Below are 20,382 nucleotides of genomic sequence, written 5' to 3'. Positions count from 1 at the left end.
AAAACGTATGTGTCATCCATGTTAAGATTTATATTTCAGCATATATATATATATATATATATATATATATATATATATACACACTATATTTTAAAAATATTCACTCACCCATCCAAATCATTGAATTCAGGTGTTCCAATCACTTCCATGGCCACAGGTGTATAAAACAAAGTACCTAGGCCTGCAGACTGCTTCTACAAACAATAGTGAAAGAATGTGTCGCTCTCAGGAGCTCAGTGAATTCCAGCATGGTACCATGATAGGACACGACCTGTGCAACAAGTCCAGTCATGAAATTTCCTCCCTGTTAAGTATTCTAAAAAGTCAACTGTCAGCGGTACTATAACGAAGTGGAAGCAATTGGAAATGACAGCAACTCAGCCACAAAGTGGTAGGCCACATAAAATGACAGTACGGGATCAGTGGATGCTGAAGTGCATAGTGCACAGAGGTCACCAACTTTCTGCAGAGTCAATCACTACAGACCTCCAAACTTCATGTGGCCTTCAGATTAGCTCAAGAACAGCACAGAGAGCTTCATGGAATAAGTTCCATGGCCGAACAGCTGCATCCAAGCTTTACATCATCAAGCGCAATACAAAGCGTTGAATGCAGTGGTGTAAAGCGCCACCACTGGACTCTAGAGCAGTGGAGACGTGTTCTCTGGAGTGATGAAACACGCTTCTCTGCCAGGCAATCTGATGGATGACCCTGGGTTTGGCGCATTCCAGGAGAACGGTACTTGTCTGACGGCATTGTGCCAAGTGTAAAGTTTGGTGGAGGTGGGACTATAGTGTAGGTTGTTTTCAGGAGTTGGGCTCAGCACCTTAGTTCCAGTGAAAGGAACTCTTAGTGCTTTAGCAGACCAAGAGATTATTGACGACTTCATGCTCCCAACTTTGGGGGCATATTTTGCAAATATTCACTCATTTTGAATTTGATGCCTGCAACACCTTCTAAAGAAGTTGGGACAGGGGCAACAAAGACTGGGGAAAGTTAAGGAATGCTCCAGAAACACCTGTTTGGAACATTCCACAGGTGAACAGGTTAACTGGAAACAGGTGAGTGTTATGATTGGGTATAAAGGGAGCATCCCTGAAAGGCTCAGTCATTCACAAGCAAGGATGTGGTGAGGTTCACCACTTTGTGAACAACTGCATGAGCAAATAGTCCAACAGTTTAAGAACAATGTTTTTCAATGTGCAATTGCAAGGAATTTAGGGATTTCATCATCTACAGTCCATAATATCATCAAAGGATTCAGAGAATCTGGAGAAATCTCTGCAAGTAAGCGGCAAGGCAGAAAACCAACACTGAATGCCCGTGACCTTCGATCCCTCAGGCGGCACTGCATTAAAAACCGACATCATTCTGTAATGGATATTACCACATGGGCTCAGGAACACTTCAGAAAACCACTGTCAGTGAACACAGTTCGTCGCTCCATCTACAAGTGCAAGTTAAAACTCTGCCATGCAAAGCGAAAGCCAGATATCAACAACACCCAGAAACGCCACCAGCTTCTCTGGGCCGAGCTCATCTGAGACGGACTGACGCAAAGTGGAAAAGTGTCCTGTGGTCTGACGAGTCCACATTTCAAATTGTTTTTGGAAATCATGGACGTCGTGTCCTCCGGGCCAAAGAGGAAAAGGACTGTCTGGATTGTTATCAGTGCAAAGTTCAAAATTCATGCTCAAAGGTTCATGCTGCCCTTGCATTGTATTGTTCTGTGTTCATTGTGTTACTTTTTCCTGTATTAGTGAAAGCAAAGTGCTTTTGTTATAGCTTCCACAGATGTGGCATTGTTATGTAACACTACATAATGGAGTCGATTAATGTACAACCACAAAGGCTGCTGCTGTAAAATGTTTGTCACCTAGTGTTTCAGTGTTCCAGCTATAACACTATAGAAATGTTATTTGGTTTCATGTTTAACTTTCAAAGTGAGTTACCACTAACATGTATTTACCTGAAATCTGAGAGTGAAATATGAACCTATGTTTAAAAATGACTAAATAAAAAGGTGCAAGGCAAGGATTCTTTCACAATAAGAGATGGTTGTTTTTCTCTAGTCTGTAGGCACAATCCATTCAGTTTTTTAGGTTTAAATGAAAGGAAATAATCATGCAAACTAAAAGACCAACACAAAAAGGCTTTGCATGTTTCACTATATATTCCCCAATTTAGCCTGTGGTGGAAATGACCTTTTTTGTTAGGCGCTTTCAGTTTCACCATACAGCTTCCTCTCGTGTCTCGTTTGATTTCTCAGAAACACTTTTCCTTATAGTCAGTCATAATATACCCAGGGTCATATTATGTCACTCTGTTTGGGTTGTCATTGACTAAAGTCTTGGATGATGTCTGCCTGCAGTTTGATTACAAATGCTGCTCCTGTTTGTAAGGCTCAGCCTTTGGATTGCACATGTGAAAGTACCGTGTGTCTATCTGTCAGACAGAATGGATGGTCGATTTATTTGTGATTTCTTGCATTTAGGGTGCACATGACATTTATACCTAATAAACATACTTAAGGCTATGTGCTACTGAAGACCACACTCCAACTCCTGCAGAATTCAGCTGTTCAGACGATTCCCACTGTTCACTCCAGGCAAAGGTCCATGACAACTCATATCAGTTTTAGCCACAAACAGGAGGCATACAGCACGCAGACCAGCAGACAATGTAAACTCTACCTGCATACTTCCCCTCAAATCTTTTGTCATTCATTCACCAGCGTATCGTTGAACTCTTACTGTCTTCACTGTGTGGTCTCGCAGTCATTTCCTGTGAAACTGAAGAGATTTGTAATCATTTTGATTTAATGTATAATAAAAAATGACACATATTTTAATTCAAACTTATTTCACAGAATTTTAATAGAGTTATAATACATTGTATTATAACAAATAGGATACTAGTGCAGGCTTACCCCATTTTCTTGCACAACTTTAGATTAAAATTGACATTAACTTTGCATAACTTTGCACCCATATGATATTGCCTCCTTGTGGTGACAATGTGCATATCACTGACAGACTACAGAAGGAAACACCACTTTGTATACACACTTTTCAACAGCTCTACGAAATGCATGCAGGAGTGGGATTTTTATGGACATTTTCTGAGCTCAAACTTTGTTTTCTCATTTTCTTTCTATTTACTGGAACTGTAGGATCAAGGCAGTGAAGGTATAGGTACTGAAGGATGTTTGACAGTAGTGCACTGTTCTGGATTCTCCTCAAACAATGGATGCCATGCACAAAGTTACAGTTATGTCTGATTCTTAATATTTATTTGTTTGTTTATTTATTTACTTATTTACCAATTTTATCACTTATTGCTTACTTGTAATTTTATTAGAAAAAAAAAAACAAAGACAATCTGTCTGATGTAGTTCAGATCAGTTCAGGTAAAAGATATTACATGTCAAGATCCTTCAAGTTTGGAAACACCAGTGTTTGTATTTTGATGAATTGCAATAGTGAAACAAAACACTGCTACATCAGCTAACATGATCTGCCACAGAGTTGCAAGGATGAGGATCTAAAGGTGAAAACCCAAACATTGCTGCTTTTTTGGTGCTGTTTGTGATGTGACTTAGTTATACTGAAAGTTGTCGCATGATACTGTTCCTCAAAGTGTTTCCCCCCCTTGGATAAAAGCCAGTAATGGAAAATTACAAAGTTGGCAGAAAGTCATATGAAATATAGAGCACCTTCATGTGTACCTTGTGCTCAGAAAGTACACACAAGAAGATCACATTAAAACCTGAATCTGTTAAGTTTGGTGAGTTTATTAGCATCTCCCAAAGGATATATATATATATATATATATATATATATTATACACACACACACACACACACATACAGTGACGCTTGAAAGTTTGTGAACCCTTTAGAATTTTCTATATTTTTGCATAAATATGACCTAAAACATCATCAAATTTTCAAGCAAGTCCTAAAAGTAGATAAAGAGATCCCAGTTAAACAAATGACACAAACATATTATACTTGGTCATTTGTTTATGGGGGAAAATTATCCAATATTACATATTTGTGATTTTGTGAGTGGCAAAAGAACGTGAACCTTTGCTTTCAGTATCTGGTATGACCCCTCTGTGCAGCAATAACTGCAACTAAACGTTTCCGGTAACTGTTGATCAGTCCTGCACACCGGCTTGGAGGAATTTTAGCTCATTCCTCCGTACAGAACAGTTTCAACTCTGGGATGTTGGTGGGTTTCCTCACATTAACTGCTCGCTTCAGGTCACTTCCACAACATTTCGATGGGATCAGGACTTTGACTTGGCCATTCCAAAACATTAACTTTATTTTTCCTTAACCATTCTTTGGTAGAACGACTTGTGTGCTTAGGGCCGTTGTCTTGCTGCATGACTTACCTTCTCTTGAGATTCAGTTCATGGACAGATGTCCTGACAGTTTCCTTTAGAATTTTCTGATATAATTTAGAAATGATTTTTCCATCAGTGATGGCAAGCCGTCCTCACCCAGATACAGCAAAACAGGCCCAAACCGTGGTACTACCACCACCATGTTTCACAGAAGGGATAAGGTTCTTATGCAGGAATGCAGTGTTTTCCTTTCTCCAAACATAATGCTTTTCATTTAAACCAAAAAGTTCTATTTTGGTCTCATCCATCCACAAAACATTCTTCCAATAGCCTTCTGGCTCAGTCATATTCATCCATCCATCCATCCATTTTCTAAGCCGCTTCTCCCTCAGGGTCACGGGGGGGTGCTGGAGCCTATCCCAGCAGTTATCGGGCGGACGGCCAAATAAACATAAAAACAATAAAAAATTAGCAAGGATTTCTTGGGTCCATATTTTTCCTTGACACCTTCACAGACACCACAGAGCCTTATTAACATCATCAATTACATCATGAGCACAATTTAATGAGGCACTGATTGGTCAAACCAGGAGTTGGTTTTACATGTAATACTGGGCTTCCTCGAGGAGAGGTTTGAAAATAGTTAAAAAGCCTAATTTCTGTCATTTATTGCTACATTTTATTTAATCATTACTTTTAAAGTACATTACATTATTTACTCTTGTGACTGGTTTATGGATTTACGTTTTTATATGAAATTATATGAAAATTCATATTTTTTTGTGCTTTTTTACAGTGGTGATGGTAGAAAACAGGGGTTGTAAAGTCACAAATATAGCCATTCTATTTCTTATTTAAAAAGTGAACCTACACTTGTTCTGAGTTGTTACACGTAATGTTTATATGGCAAATATTGAGAAACTAAAACAAAGTTTTCTTTCGAGGAATATATTTGCCTTCATGTTCCCCTTCACCATAATGGGTTAAAAGAATATTTTTAATCATAAATGCCTTTTCTAAAGGGTAGCTTTTAAAGGTATTAAACATCTCTGCAGTAAATGATTCATTTTGTATATAACAATGATAATGAATAGTAAAGCCCTGCTTGTGCTTGTTCTCTAAGAGTGGATTTAGAGCATGAACTGTATTTCCAAAAGTATCCGATCGTCTGCCTTCACACGCATATGAATTTGAGCGACATCCAATTCTTAATCCATAGGGTTTAATATGAAGTCGGCCCTTTGCTGCTCTTCTGGGAAGGCTTTACACAAGGTTTAGGAGCGTATTTATGGGATTTTTTTAACCATTCTTCCAGAAACACGTTTGCGAGGTCAGACACTGATGTTGGATGAGAAGGCCTGGCTCGCAGTCTCCACTCTAATTCATCCACAAGCTGTTCTATCGGGTTGAGGTCAGGACTCTGTGCAGGCCAGTCAAGTTCTTCCACACCAAACTGGCTCATCCATGTCTTTATGGACCTTGCTTTGTGCACTGGTGCGCAGTCCTGTTGGAACAGGAAGGGGCCGTCCCCAAACTGTTCCCACAAAGTTGGGAGCATGACATTGTCCAAAATCTCTTGGTCTGCTGAAGCATTAAGAGTTCTTTGACTGGAACTAAAGGGCCGAGCCCAACTCCTGAAAACAACCTACACTATAGTCCCGCCTCCACCAAACTTTACCCTTGGCACAATGCCGTCAGACAAGTACTGTTCTCCTGGCAACTGCCAAACCCAGACTCGTCCATCAGAGAAGCATGATTTGTCACTCCAGCGAACATGTTGCCACTGCTCTAGAGTCCAGTGGCGGTGCTTTACACCACTGCATTCGACGCTTTGCATTGCAGGCTTGGATGCAGCAGCTCAGTCATGGACACTCAGTCCATGAAGCTCTCTATGCTGTTCTTTAGCTAATCTGAACGTCACATGAAGTTTGCAGGTCTGTAGTGATTGACTCTGCAGAAAGTTGGCGACCTCTGCACACTATGCACCTCAACATCTGCTGACCCCGCTCTGTCATTTTACAGGGCTTACCACTTTGTGGCCAAGTTGCTGTCACTCCCAAACGATTCCACTTTTTTATAATACAACTGACAGTTGACTGAGGAATATTTAGTAACAAGGAAATTTCATGACTGGACTTGGAAGTGATTGGAACACCTAAATTCAATTATTTGAATGGGTGAGTGAATATTTTTGGCTATATATATATATATATATATATATATATATATATATATATATATATACATATGATGATATTAAGGTGGTGGAATTCCCCTTTAACTGTTTAAGCCTGTAACGATTGGCCCCTCCCAGTCCTGTCCATGTGCTCATGTTATGTTTACTTCACTGTCCTGCCCCTTGTTTCGTGACTCCGCCCCTGATTGTTTCCACCTGTTTTCCACCTGTCCCTCATTATCCCTGTTTGTATTTAAGCCCTGTGTTTTCCTGCGTTTCTTGTTGGTCTTTGTACATTTGATCTGTTGGATGTTTGATCAGTTCTAAGAGTATTGTTTAACTTCTGTGTTTGTTTTGTTATTTCTGTCCCTCCTGCTGTCCTTGTTGGCTCGTTGAACTTGGACTGTCTTGATTATGACCCTGGATTTGCCCCGAATAAATCTTGGTTTTTCTCCACACATACGTCCACTTCCTCATCGCCCCATGTTACAAAGCCCTTAACTGGTTGGCTAAGGCATCTGATAACTTGAAAGAAATCTGTTGAGACCTCTCCTTCATACAGCAGACTTGACTAAAAGCTTTTAACCTTAACAAATAATTATACAAACATTTTTATAAAGGTGAAATTTCCCTTTAATTGGCTCATGTTCATTTAATAGCAACAATTATATCATAGGTACATGAAGTATTTCTTCTGTTTACATGTTGATGGCTGAACGTTCAATTACTTATTAAGATAATCAAAGCAACCAAACGTCCTACTAGTAAATGTGCATTATGGGTTGGGTTGAGATGGGATAGAATAAGCAAGTCTAATTATAGCCCAGATTTATTTTTTGTGGAAAACTGAATACAGAAACACCACTTGCATAACCTACAAAAAAAGAGGAGGGAGACTTTTTATGCATGCTGGCTGAAATATATGAAGTTCATTTTATTTTCTCATTCAGTTCACACTATTGGTGATTGTTATTGAAGAAATGAGAAAAAAGTTGATTAAATAGTGCAACAATCAAGCTGTAAATGTTGTCACACAGACAAAAAGTCCTGTGCAACAAAGCTAAACCTTAATGTCAGTTGATTGAATGATCATACATGAAGCAGTTATTGGGCAAAGGCTAAGTAACCCCATGTGATACAGCAGTGAGAAAACAAAAGATCAAAATGCGCATTAACCCCAGATTACAGAGAGCAAACAATGGGCTTTTGACATTTGTTGTAACAATGCAGGGTAGGCCTGAATGCTGAGACATTCCACAAATAGAGTACTTTTTTGCCTATAATGTTTTAATGTGTGTTCAGTCCTGTTACTGATCCTTATACCCTGAGGAGTGGGGTGGATTGTGTTGCTATGAAAGGTCTTGATGATTTGCTGTTTATCATGTGACTTATAGGTTTTCCTCCTCATTTAGCAGATTAGTAGGTGGTGCTAACATGGTCGCACATTACATGTCAAAACCTGTGCAGTTGTTATTGCTACTTAAAATAATGCATGAATGTTTTCACAGTGTAAAGAAATTTGAAACACCCATATTTTAGATTTATTTTAAATGCGTAAAAACATATAATCTGTGTATATGTTCTTTGAAACTGGATGAGGGACTAAACAGTACCCTGTTGGTGGAATGCCCCTGCATGTGTATTATGGTCTCACTGCTTCTTCCCACCTCCTTGCGATTTGAGCTTCATTTGCCTGGAAACAGAGGGGAAAAAGGTTAATGCCAATTATGTGCTTATCACACTTTCCACATTCAGAGAAGGAGAGGAGTAAGCTGAAGGTGAAAGTTGTCAGGCGAGCTAAAATCCAGTGATGTTACAAGTGGTGGCTGGTGCTCACATTTTGCCCTTTAGAATATTCTTTCCTTGTTTTGCATCTGGATCCAGACAGACTCTCCTTCCTCTCTTCAGTGAGATTCTGGAAAAAGTAGAAAAGATGATTGTGTTCAGTTTATGATCTCAGACAGTGACATAACATTTCATTTTTGGTTGAGAACAGGGTGATCTGTCAGGTAATCGCTGAGGAGACTGAAATTTGTAATCTAATATCAGTACTTTTGGATTATTCTGGACTACTTCTGGTTTTTGGTTCAAATGCTGAGCAGTCTGTCTGACTTCTACAACTTCTTCTTCTTTCTGCTAAATGCACACGTAACTGTGGTTTATCATTCATCGTGACACAGCTCAGCTGTTTATAGGAAAGCTAAGTAGAATTCAAGTAACTAAATACATATATTTTTATGTACATTGATGCTGACAAATTAAAAAACCCATTCTTAATTTAACTGTAATCTGACGAAGTGTGTTCCTACTTTGATTTTTGCACTGGTGACTGGGCCCCAAAACCTCCTTTTTGTGGATACTTAATATCACCATTTATCCAACTGTACTCCCATAACTAATGGGTAGCTGCAATAACATGACAATATACTTCAACTATTAACATACATTAGAGCATCAGCTTACTTAAGAAATAGCAATAGTGAGTAAACAAGCACATTACTTTATATTTACTGTATATTCTCATTGTTTTCTTTATCACTGAGGTAATTTCTGCATGAAAAAAACAAAAGAAAACAAATGGTGCAAACTCACAATATCTCGGTCTTTGAACAAGAGGCAGTTGGGTAGAATCGCTCAATCGTCTTGACACTTTGAAGTCTCACACGTTTCTGGATCTTCCCTCTGCACAAACAGCGCTCTCCTTGTCCCCCTACCCGCCCTGCAGAGCCGAACGGCCAAAATGTAGTGAGTTAATAAGTAGCTCAGTGGATAAATAACTTTGTTTAAACCCCAGATTCCCAGATTAGTGCATGAAGTGAATTCCAGAAAAAAAGCATTTACTTTTTTTTTTACTTGACCAGCCTCCCATCTTAGAAAATCATAAACAATGTTTTAAATGTGCACAGCTAGTATACACAAGCATGTTGATACAGGTACATATGATCTTACCTGCACACAGTGTGGCAGTCATTCCAAAGATGACCAAAAAAAGCAGTATGAGAGTGGTACTTTTCATTGTGGAGTTCAGCTGCTAACGAGGAGGACAAAGTACACTCAGTTGAAGAGGGTAGTAAGTAGGATAGGGCTTTATTTTTTATAGAAATACATCATTCACTTTCACTTTACAGTCCACCAATGACATGCTCTCTGCACTTGGGTTATTCCTTGTGGGAAAATCCCATTAAGAAGTTAAAAATAATGACCTGAAGGGACCTGGCACTGAATGAGAGACAGGAAGTGTTCCATAAACATGGAAATGTCCATATGTATATAAAGTTGTGTAGCAGTGGTTTCATAACATTCTACAGACCTATTTCACTGTTGGAAGGGAAATGCAAAATAGCTCAAAACAATATACAATAAAATGTATTTCAAGTGTCATAATAATGTGAATGATTTATTCCAATATTGTAATTGGTTAATTTCTATGTATTATATGTATTATGTTTTAATAATCTTTATATATTATATCATAATGACATAAGGGTGCATTATAATGTTATCACTCAGCATGCACTTACACATTGTGTATAAACAACGTAATGAATGCAAAAGAGGTGATCTTTAGAAATACAAGTACATAAATTATTCATTTACCACAGAAATTGTAGTGTCAGAGTTTATGGATTTAGTTAAATGTGCTGCAAATTATATGTGTTTACTAAGACGAATGACCAGAACTAAGTTTAATTATAGGAAATGCAAAAAATGAAATGAGGAGTTTGGATGCCACCTAGTGGATAAGAAGGACTGGAGCGCTTTTTGTTAATATGTTGGGCTAAGATACAGAAGCTTCATCAAACTGTTTTTTTACCAAGTAACATATTTGCACTATAATGTAAATACTGCCAAGCTTATTATCCCATGTAAAGATCCCATATAAAGTTTATGACTGTCTACATGAAATAATAATGTAGTGTGGGATAGTTACTCCTTTAAATGGAGCTTCCATTGTATTCTTCGAAAAATCATTCATAGAACAGGTTACATTTAAGCAGATGTTAAGGAGGTAAATGAGATTCTTATACTTAAATTCTTACACATATGCTGGTAATTTCCCTTTCATTGCATCGCACTGATTACTATGACAGGAAAGAAGGTCACAGCATGATAATAGAAAGACTGGATTCTTGGATTTTGATTTGGATGGATGTCACATGTCACACAATATCACACAATGTACTGTTTAGGGGGGGGGGCTGTGGCACTGCAAGTGTGCTAGGCCAAATAAAGTCATTCAGAGTAGGTTGATGTGAAATGCTCCATTCAAGAGAAACTAACATTACAGTGGTGGTGATAGGAACCAGGAGTCTCAATGTATACAACACAAATCATTTTATTTGTTATACGAAACCACCACTGAACCTGAATGTTTTTATGTAATGTATAGATATATGTATTGGTAAAATAGTAGGAAGTCGGAAAAAAGAAGAATTCTTCGAGGGGTATTTTGTGCCAGCCTTCTCTCAGAAGCCACATGAAACAATGTCCGAGGGATTCGTAACGATTTTGTGTAATACTTTCTGTAAGGGAACTTTTTGAGGCACTTAACTCCTCAGATCCACTGTGAACATCTATATGTATTGATATGTATGAATAAAGGATTTCACATCAAACCGTTCTGACTCACTTGAATTATACACACATTTAAAAAAACAGTGGGAATCCCATTTAACTTGTAAATACTTTGACCCCTTAACTAGTTAACTAATGCATGCAATTATTTAAAGGAAATGTGTGGAAACCTTCCCCTTACATAACTTACTACAGAGTCAACTCCACCAAATCCAAAAGATCTTATTACGTCCACCTTGACTGACCTAATTTTATCTAGCCAAATTCTGTAGTTCTGTTTACCTTCAGTGTTTTGTGCTTATGATCATTTTAATAGACGTCAGCGTCACTAATTAATGACGTTCTATTAAAAGACTGGTTTACCAAGAGAGACGCTGGAGGATTTTCACCTAAAATGAGTTCATGAAGCGAGTCTTGATATAAAAATGTTAACAGGACATTAGTCATAATTAATCTTTTAGCACTTTTACTTTTGATACTTAAGTAAATTTGAAGCCAAATACTTTTGTACTTTTACTCAAGTTGAGGTCTAGAGTAAGCACTTCTACTTTTACTGGAGTAATATTTTACCTTGGGTCTCTCTACTTTAACTCAAGTACATGATTTTTTACTTCGTCCACCTCTGAAGGCTGTATAAATAGAAATCCTAGCCGTAGTAGCCTGTGTTCGATTATATTTCTGATCCACTGATGGTCAAAAGGCAGTTCTAGCCTCAGTTAGCATTGATAGCGTTTTTCCCTTAAGAGTTCAATGTGAAACTGTGAGCATGTTAGCATTTAACCTGTTTCTCTGCTCTTGTGTCCTTGTACGTAATGAACATGTTGTGCATTTTCTGAGAGAATGTTGATTTTATTTGCACTAAAAGTGTTTAAATATGTCACTGTTTCACCAACCTAGTTATACATGTCCACAAACGTACTGTTAATCCTCCGTTATTTAGGAGTATATTATTATCATCTAGTTTAACAATCATTGTTAACTTTGAGAATGTTTTAATACTGCGAAAAGTTCTAATTTATCACTAATTCAGTTCATCAGCCCTTCAGGAGCATCTGAACAGAGGTGAGTAGTAACAAGTTACATGTACTCAAGTGCAATGTTGATGGATCTGTACATTTCTTGCATATTTTTCTCATAATACTATTACTTCTACTCAAGTGTCTATGTGAGGATCGAGTCTAGTCTTTTAACTAGTTTGAGCTACTTTCACCTTTAGTAAGTAGTTACTAAGTTCTTTTTTTAGGTTTAATGTCATTATGTTACATTTGTGACAGCATCTGTACTGATATATAACTGGTTACAACTCTGATTTAATCTAACTCTAAACCCTGGTTTATTAATTTATTTTGTATGCTGATAGATGCTGGATTTACTAATAAGTGACTCAGTACTTAAACAGTCTATTAACCTGCTACTTTTTATGTATGTTTACCCAAGCTGGTTTTAGGAAGGTATTTAGATTTTTACTTAAATCATCACTTCACCAAAGTTACACTTACTTGAGTATACTGATACAAGTACCAATGTTTTGGCTACTCCTTTAGATCTGTGTTAATAAAGACCCTACTGTCCTACTGTTCTAATGATGTATTTTTACAAAGTTAGTTTTACTCCCTGCACATTTGACCTACACTTTGTTTTAACAGCTTTTCTGTAGCATGCTTCTGAGAGTTTGAAGCGGACTCCCAAACTTCCGCAGCTATCTGATGATAAGAAAAAACTGCAAGTGCTGCAACAGGAAACCAGCCTTAACACAAGCCACGAAACAAGAGCATGAAAGCCAGTTGCCTCCTGAAAGCGCAGCTCCATACCACAGAAATGAAATGAAAACTTACAGCATTCGCAGCTCACGCTTGTCATCTGCGGATGGATACTTGTCAGAGGAGTGCAGAGACGTAGATTTGTAGCTGTAAGGCAGGAACAGCATAAACAAGGGGTGCAATGAGATAAAACTGCAAAAAATGATCTGAAAAAACTGAAAAAAATTGACAAAAGCAGCATTTGAGAACTGACACTTGGAATAAACCTTTACAAACATCTATGTAGGTTTAGGTTGGCCACTAATGTAGTTGTACTTATGAATGCTGCCCCCCAGTAAAATGTTACCTCAATTATGCTAGATATTTCAACTTAATCAAATCCTACTACGATGTTCACATGTTTAATGTTCACATATTTTCAGTTTGTGCAAAGTGAAATAACCCTATTAGTTTATTGGACAGTGGCTCAGGTTCAACAGTCATTTTTCACAGTATGTTCAATTCTACAATTTATTTGATTTGATATTTGATTTTTTAATCCAGTGCGATCCAAGTGAACTTGGTGCTAGAACAGAACCAAAACACAGACTTTTTTGAGTAGAGAACACTGAGGTGTAAAAAATCAAAATCTTCAACAGCCAGAGGGAATATCACAAAATAAACAGAATAAGCTGAAACTGTACATTACACCTCCTCTGCAAAGGGCCATCACAAAGCTTTCCTGTAACAGCCCTATGTTCATATCCTCCCACTCTTTCAACCATGCATTAGCATATGCGATGTTTCCATGACTTCCCTTTTTGAGCATCCTTAAATACCCAGCAATGCACATCACTCGTCCCAGACTGACCACCACCATCACAAGTCCTCCACCACCACCATGATGCTCAGTGCCCGTCTGTTGCTGGCAGCCACCGCTCTCTGCTGCTTTGCCACCACGTTTGGTAAGAGACTATTTTATACTGACAGATCACAACAATTTAAACATGGAGGTTTCTTTGGAGTGGTTCACTCATGGTTTAAGTACTTAAAACTTTCACCCACTTTCAATGGACGTGTAGTGTGAATGGCATTTTATAGAACCTTTAAATAGTGTAATTAATGTACCAGTTAAAATATTTTTCTAGAACTGTACATCTAAGCCAAACACCAGCTATTAACCTTCCTCAGGAGTTCAGTAAAGCTATGACTATTTGATGCTGGACTTTTTCTGAGGCATCTTTGTGGTTTAGGTCATTGTTTATGTGGCATAATTTATTTAAAAATGTAAATATTTCTGCTAAGAAAACTGGCGTCCTAGAATCAACAGAAGATGTATTTTAATTTGCTATTAGTGACATTTTGGATATAATGTTGAGTGAATTGGTGTTTTCTGGGTCATGAAGTAGTAACAAGACTTTAAAACCATTCGGTAAGACACTTGACCAGTGTAATCTAAATATGCAGGACACTTAACACATAACATACTAGGTCATATGACCAGATGTCGGACTCTGACCATCAGTAATGTTCTCTTTTGGTTTCTTCATCTTCAGAATGGAAGGTGATGTTGTGATGGTGTTGATTCATTATAACTTGTAGCAACTCTCTAAATTTCCAGCTATTTCCATGGATGGCTTTGCTACTGGCCATAAATGCCGCTGCCTGACCACCACCTCTGAGGTCATCCCTACCCGGCTCTTCTGGAGGATCGAGATCCTGTTCCTTATAGAACTGCAGTGGACCTTCTTAGTACGTCCAGCATCATCAGCATAGGAACTGAAATTTGGGTGAAGTTCTCTTTTGGATGTTTGTATTAAATAAATAAATAAATAAATTGAGCTCATCTTATTTCTCCAGGGTCACTATGAAGAACAACAACGTAGTGTGTGTTGATCCACTGCACCTCAGGAGAATCATTTACATCATACGTAATAGGTAGATATCAACACTTAAAGCATTAACACATCAAAAAAATGCAAGACTGCTGGGATTTTAATCTCTGTGGTCAGTAATGTTGGATGTATTTCTTCAATATTTACTGCTATACTTATACATGTTCATCTTTTTTCCAAAACATCAGAAGAAGAAGAATGAAGTCTCCAGCGCCGACCAGCATGTCTTAAACTGACCACTGCTCCTGTCCATCTTCAGAAAAAAATCACTGCCTAGATTTGGGCCTTTTTAAACGTTTTCTGTCCAATCATTGCTATAAGCTAATGTTGCCTTCATGATCAGTTCAGACTTTAAGTGAAAAAGCTGATACAGTAAAAGCTTTTTGAAATAAAATCAGCTCTTTTCTTATTTTCCTTGCTTTATTGAAATGAGTTTAATACAGTATGTCAACATGTTTAAAGTTTAAAAAAGTACAGTTTACTCTTCAGTCCATGCTGTCTATGAGAAGCATTGATTTGCAAATATAGATCTCCATTTTAATGATTTTTCATGAATCATATTTTTTATTGTGCATTCCAGGTGGTCAATCAAACTGCTGTTGTGTTTTGATTAAGTAAAAATAACAAAAAAAAAATACAGGTGACTTGTAACAAAATGAAACTTTATTTACATTTTTAAAATCTATTTAATTCTTTTTTTGACGCTGGCGTATGACTTTCTGTGCCATGACAATGAACAATAATGGCTTTTGTAATACAAAGTATTTAGAGTCCAGAATATTATTTTGTATGCAAGTCTTTTTAATAAAAGATTGGTAAAGGCTAAGGTTTTAAAACATTTTAAAATGCTTATCTCAATATAATAATAAATGCAAATAAATATAAATAAAATAAATCAGTGTGTGATGAAGTTGCATGTGCATAATTTCTGCATTTCATAAGTCACAAACCTGAGGAAGCAATTCTGTCTTTTGGCAGGGTTAGGCTTTCCAGATCATTAGCATAATAATAAGGTGGAAAGAGCTGGGTCAGAGTCTGGTGTAGCTAGCTGGTTGTGTGTTGTATTTTACAAGCTACGTTTCACATTTCTTTCAAAATAATGGCAGAGACGTGTTCTGTTTTCAGATGCAAAGCTAAAGGAGCCTTTACATGTTAAAGGATATGACAATTAGAGAAAAACAGGTGCAGTTTTTTGGAGAAATTGGACTGTCCCAGCCAAACTTCCAGAGAAAACTTTGCAGAAGCCATTTCCCAGAAGACTGTTTATAGACTTTTATAGAAGCTGTGTGCTGTTACATCCATTTATGAGACGCCAGAATGTAACTGCTGTTTAAGGCGGAACAAAAAATTAGAATTTTATGTTTTTCAAGGCTTATGTTATTTCTTCATATTTCTTCATTTCTTTATTTCTTCATTTCTTATTCTGTACTAATAAATGGATAGAAGGTCAAAGGTTTATTTCAGGTGTAGCATTTACTGTTGGAATCTATTGCAATTAACTCGCAATATGAAGTTCAAAAACTGTCATTTCCAGTAATGCTTGCCATCATTATCTGAAAAATATTAACAAACAATAGAGAGATAGCAAAAAGATTAGGTGTGGCCAAATCAACAAGTTGGTATGTTTTAAATGGAACAAATGCACGGGTGTGCTCAGAAACACCAAAAGGACCGGAAAATGGATCAGAAACCAGAAGAAAAACTTTACAACAGACAAGCCAGATCAGGACCACCCTCCAAGAGGTAGGAATATCTTTGTCAATGTCAACAATCAAGAGAATCAGAGTAAATACTGAGGGGTTACCACAAGATGGAAAACAGAGATGCTCAGTCCTCATTCTGGAGATCTACCACCCTGCAGAGTTTAGTTCCGACCTTATCTAATACACCTGATTCATGCAATGAAGGCCTTCAGTGGCATCTGAGAATTAGAACAAGGTGTGTTGGAGTTGTGCTCTAAGGCGGTAGATCTGCAGGACCAAGACTGACCAGCTGTAATGTAAATCATTCATAAGCCTCAAAAACGGGACAACCAGACATTTGCCAAAAAATACGGTTCTAGATCAATGTCTTATGGACTAATTTGTACCAGAATGATAGGAAGAGTAAAGTATGGAGAAAGGAAGGAACTGCTCATGATCCAAAACATACTATCTCATCTGTCAAGCATGGTGGAGGTAGTGCTATGGTGTGGGAATGTATGGCTACCAATAGAATCATCAATCCCCTGACCAGGAAGGGGTCATGGTCTTGTGTGGCCCCTAGGCACCAGCATCTTAGGAGAGTCCTCAAACTATAACAATAATACACACATACACACACAATCTAAACCGCTTATATAACAATAATAATAATAATAAATAAAACAATAAAAAATACCTGATAACTGAGATTAAACAATAGTTCAGCAACACGAATGTTCATCTCTGTTGTTTTGAGACAACAAACATAAACAAAATTAGCCATATTAATGATTATTGTATTCTACTATTCTGTTGTATCTACATTATAACAGTTCTCAAAATCAATGATAATATACATCCTTAAAGGCCCAAGAACAAATAAGAGTTCTTGTTGCATATTATTCATTAAGTCAATTGTACATATTCAGTTGCTAGTGTAATCTGTAGTGGTGAGACCCCCTGAGACCCCTGGGCACTGGCCCTGCTGACCTAATGAGTCATGCATCCCTGCACCTGACCTCAATCCAATCGCGCATGCATTTCACTTACTGAAGGTAAAATGCCTCACAAACCAGCAGGCATTGAAGACAGCTGGAATAAAGGCCTGGCAGAACATCACAAGGGAAGAAACCCAGTGTCTGGTGATGTCTGTGGGTTCCAGATTTTAGGCAGTATTAACAATGGCAACGAGTAATAATGTATGGCTATGTTAATTAGTTTAATTACTTTTGAGCCCTGTAAACTGGTCACCAATCCTGGTCCAGGAAATCTACCTTCCGGCAATCTACCGCTCTTGCTGCAACTAATGAAACTCTTCCCAAGTCCATGATTGGCTGGATCAGATGCATTAGTGTTGCGACACCTGATACTTATGGCCACCACTGTAGCAAAAATCTGAGTAAATTGCAAATCAGTCCCCTCTGAAAGATTTTGTTTATGTTTCAATGATTGAATTAGGCAGAAATTGTGAAGAAGAGATGGTGGTTGAGAAGGACAATGCAAATGAACATTGCAAAGATATGTACATTTTAGAAAACAAAATTACAAAAGTAAAAACAAATTTTAAAAAGCGAGTCTGACGAGAAGGATAGGCACATTAAAAAGGAAGTGCTTGTTGCTGACCTTTTGCATCAATCAAACGGTTTTGTGGGCATAAACTGAATAGAGTTCATGAGGGTAACATTAAACCGTGTTTTGTCTGTTTTGTTATTGTTGACATGATATCCTCTTTACATGCAGTGAGCCCCAAAGCAGGGGCTGGATCTGTCAATGATAACATTGTACACTCTCAGAAAAAAGGTATGAAACTGTCACTGGGCCAGTGGACAGTACTCCTCTTGTCCCTGGGGTGATACCTTTTAAAGGTACATCTCAGTCCCTTTGGTCAGGGAACATCATTCTACCATAGCACATTGAATTGAGTTGTTTTGACTCTACACCCTGTCTCATCTCCAGGATTTTATTTTACTGTTCTGTTTTACAATGTTAGGTTATGAAAAGGTACAAATACATACTTTTTACCTGGAAAAACTGAATTAAGGTTCACAATTAGACCTTAAAACCTTTGAGATACATATACATTGTTTGTTATTTTTATAGACACAAGGCCTGTTTCCCCATGCACGCCAGAAAAAGATTAGTTGAAGTAACTTTACTATCAGTGCTGGACTATGACAACGTTATCTATAAATATGCTCCCTCCAGCTCTCTCAAATTACTGGACCCAGTGCATCACTCTGCACTGAGGTTCATCACTAGAGATCCATACAGAACTCATCACTGTGAGCTGTATGCGAAAGTTGGGTGGCCGTCTTTAACGGTACGAAAGGAAACGCACTGACTGATTTTTATTTATAAGACACTCTCTGGTCATTTGCCAGAATAAATTACTTCATTGACGAATACAAATAACAGTAATTATCAGACTCGCTCTAGTAATTGGATCAGCTGCCAGGTACCAAGAGTTTACTGAACTGGGAAAGTCTGCTTTTAGTTACAGTGCAGCAGCAAGTGTTATTTTTAAATTTTCTTTTAATTTAAAATGATTAAATATAGATATTATTTTTTGTTACCTCAATCCCTGTTTTTGTAAATGCTCGGCTACATTAAAAATGAGGGTTGCCCTCAATGTACTTCCAAGTCAAAATAAAGGTTGATTGATTGATTGATTGATTGATTGATTGATTGATTGGTTGATTGATTGTACCTTTATGAACAAAAAATTTACCTGCACAGAACATTTGTGTAGCGTTGGAGTGGTCGTAAAATAGAACGATGCATTGCATCTTCTTCTGTCTGCTCTTTTAAACAATCCAAAGACTTCCCACAAGAAAAACAAAAGTGGGCCAGCTGGGTAATATGAGTTCCGCAAAATGGACAAAACATGATTTATACATGCTTCATACTCCATACTCCATTGCGTAAATCAAAGACATGTCAGAAATAAATTGTGGAAGACATCAGTGGACATTAATTTGACCTACACTGAGTGCAAGATGTGTCGGTGTGTGTGTGTGTTTGTGTGTGTGTGTTAAAAAAAAAAACTATAAACAATTGTTCTGAGAAATTCTGGACCTACAAACTGTAAAATGTGAAGTTAACTGACTCACAGGTTTGCCAATGGATGTCAATAAGATCAAAGTTGGATTTGTTTGGTTTGCACTTGGGCCTCTTGGTATCATTGGTGGTGCTGCTGCAAAAAATATAAAGACAGGGATGTTTTCTTGTTTTTTATAATTAGTAAAGAACAAAAACAGCTGTGCTTCATCTTTTAGGCTGGGTGTTTCCTCCTTAGCCCAAGCTGTTCAGTCATGCTGAAAAATCAGCTTCTGCTATGAAACACCCTCCCTTTTTTCTTTCCATGACATGCAAATTTAAAGTAAGTAAGCATTCCGACAACTCAGGGTAAATCAGTTAGTTCTTTTTTGACTTACAGTAACCCCTCAAACTGCTAAATAGGCAATTCCCCCCTCAAAACCCCTCAACAAAGGATTACAATGAATTTATCTGCCATAATAAACACAATGTTTTGTTATTGTTGTTGTATTGTGATAATGATGCACGTAAGCCGTGTTCTCCCATGACAACCTGGTGTTTACCAACTGACCATTCAGAAAAATAAATGTGCAGGAACATTTGAATATTGATACAGCTTCAGAATTGCTATGGATCACCTCAAACACTGAAGAGAGAGGACCCTGGTGGTCGCAACCTTGGACTTCAATCATCATCTCCTCTTTAATTTACTCATACATGCAGTTAAGGAGCAACCGAGATGTTCAACTGTATGCATGAAGTGTTGCCGATAGAATGGGACTCTATGGTGCCACACATGAGCCTAAGGTCACCATGCATAATACCAAGAGTGTATAAAGCCTCTAAGCTATGGGCTGCAGGGAGCAGTAGAACTGAGCTCTTTGGAGTGATGAAGATCCAGCCAATACCTTTGGGGTGAGTCTGAG

The 20,382-nt window shown here is 37.7% G+C and overlaps 1 protein-coding gene across 1 annotated transcript; it reads right to left on the bottom strand.

The window, feature by feature from the left end:
• Positions 1-7,144: 7,144 nt before the first annotated feature.
• cxcl20 (chemokine (C-X-C motif) ligand 20) lies at positions 7,145-9,598 on the bottom strand. Its single transcript, XM_017695482.1, has 4 exons — positions 9,479-9,598; positions 9,122-9,248; positions 8,367-8,444; positions 7,145-8,222 (listed from the first exon to the last, which is right to left on the bottom strand). The coding sequence occupies exons 1-4, from the start codon at positions 9,543-9,545 to the stop codon at positions 8,180-8,182; spliced, it is 315 nt and encodes a 104-aa protein (XP_017550971.1). The 5' UTR covers positions 9,546-9,598; the 3' UTR covers positions 7,145-8,179.
• Positions 9,599-20,382: the final 10,784 nt, after the last annotated feature.

This window comes from Pygocentrus nattereri, chromosome 20 (assembly GCF_015220715.1).
Source record: "Pygocentrus nattereri isolate fPygNat1 chromosome 20, fPygNat1.pri, whole genome shotgun sequence".
NCBI classification, from domain to species: Eukaryota; Metazoa; Chordata; class Actinopteri; order Characiformes; family Serrasalmidae; genus Pygocentrus; species Pygocentrus nattereri.
This window is presented reverse-complemented; position numbering and strand designations above follow the sequence as displayed.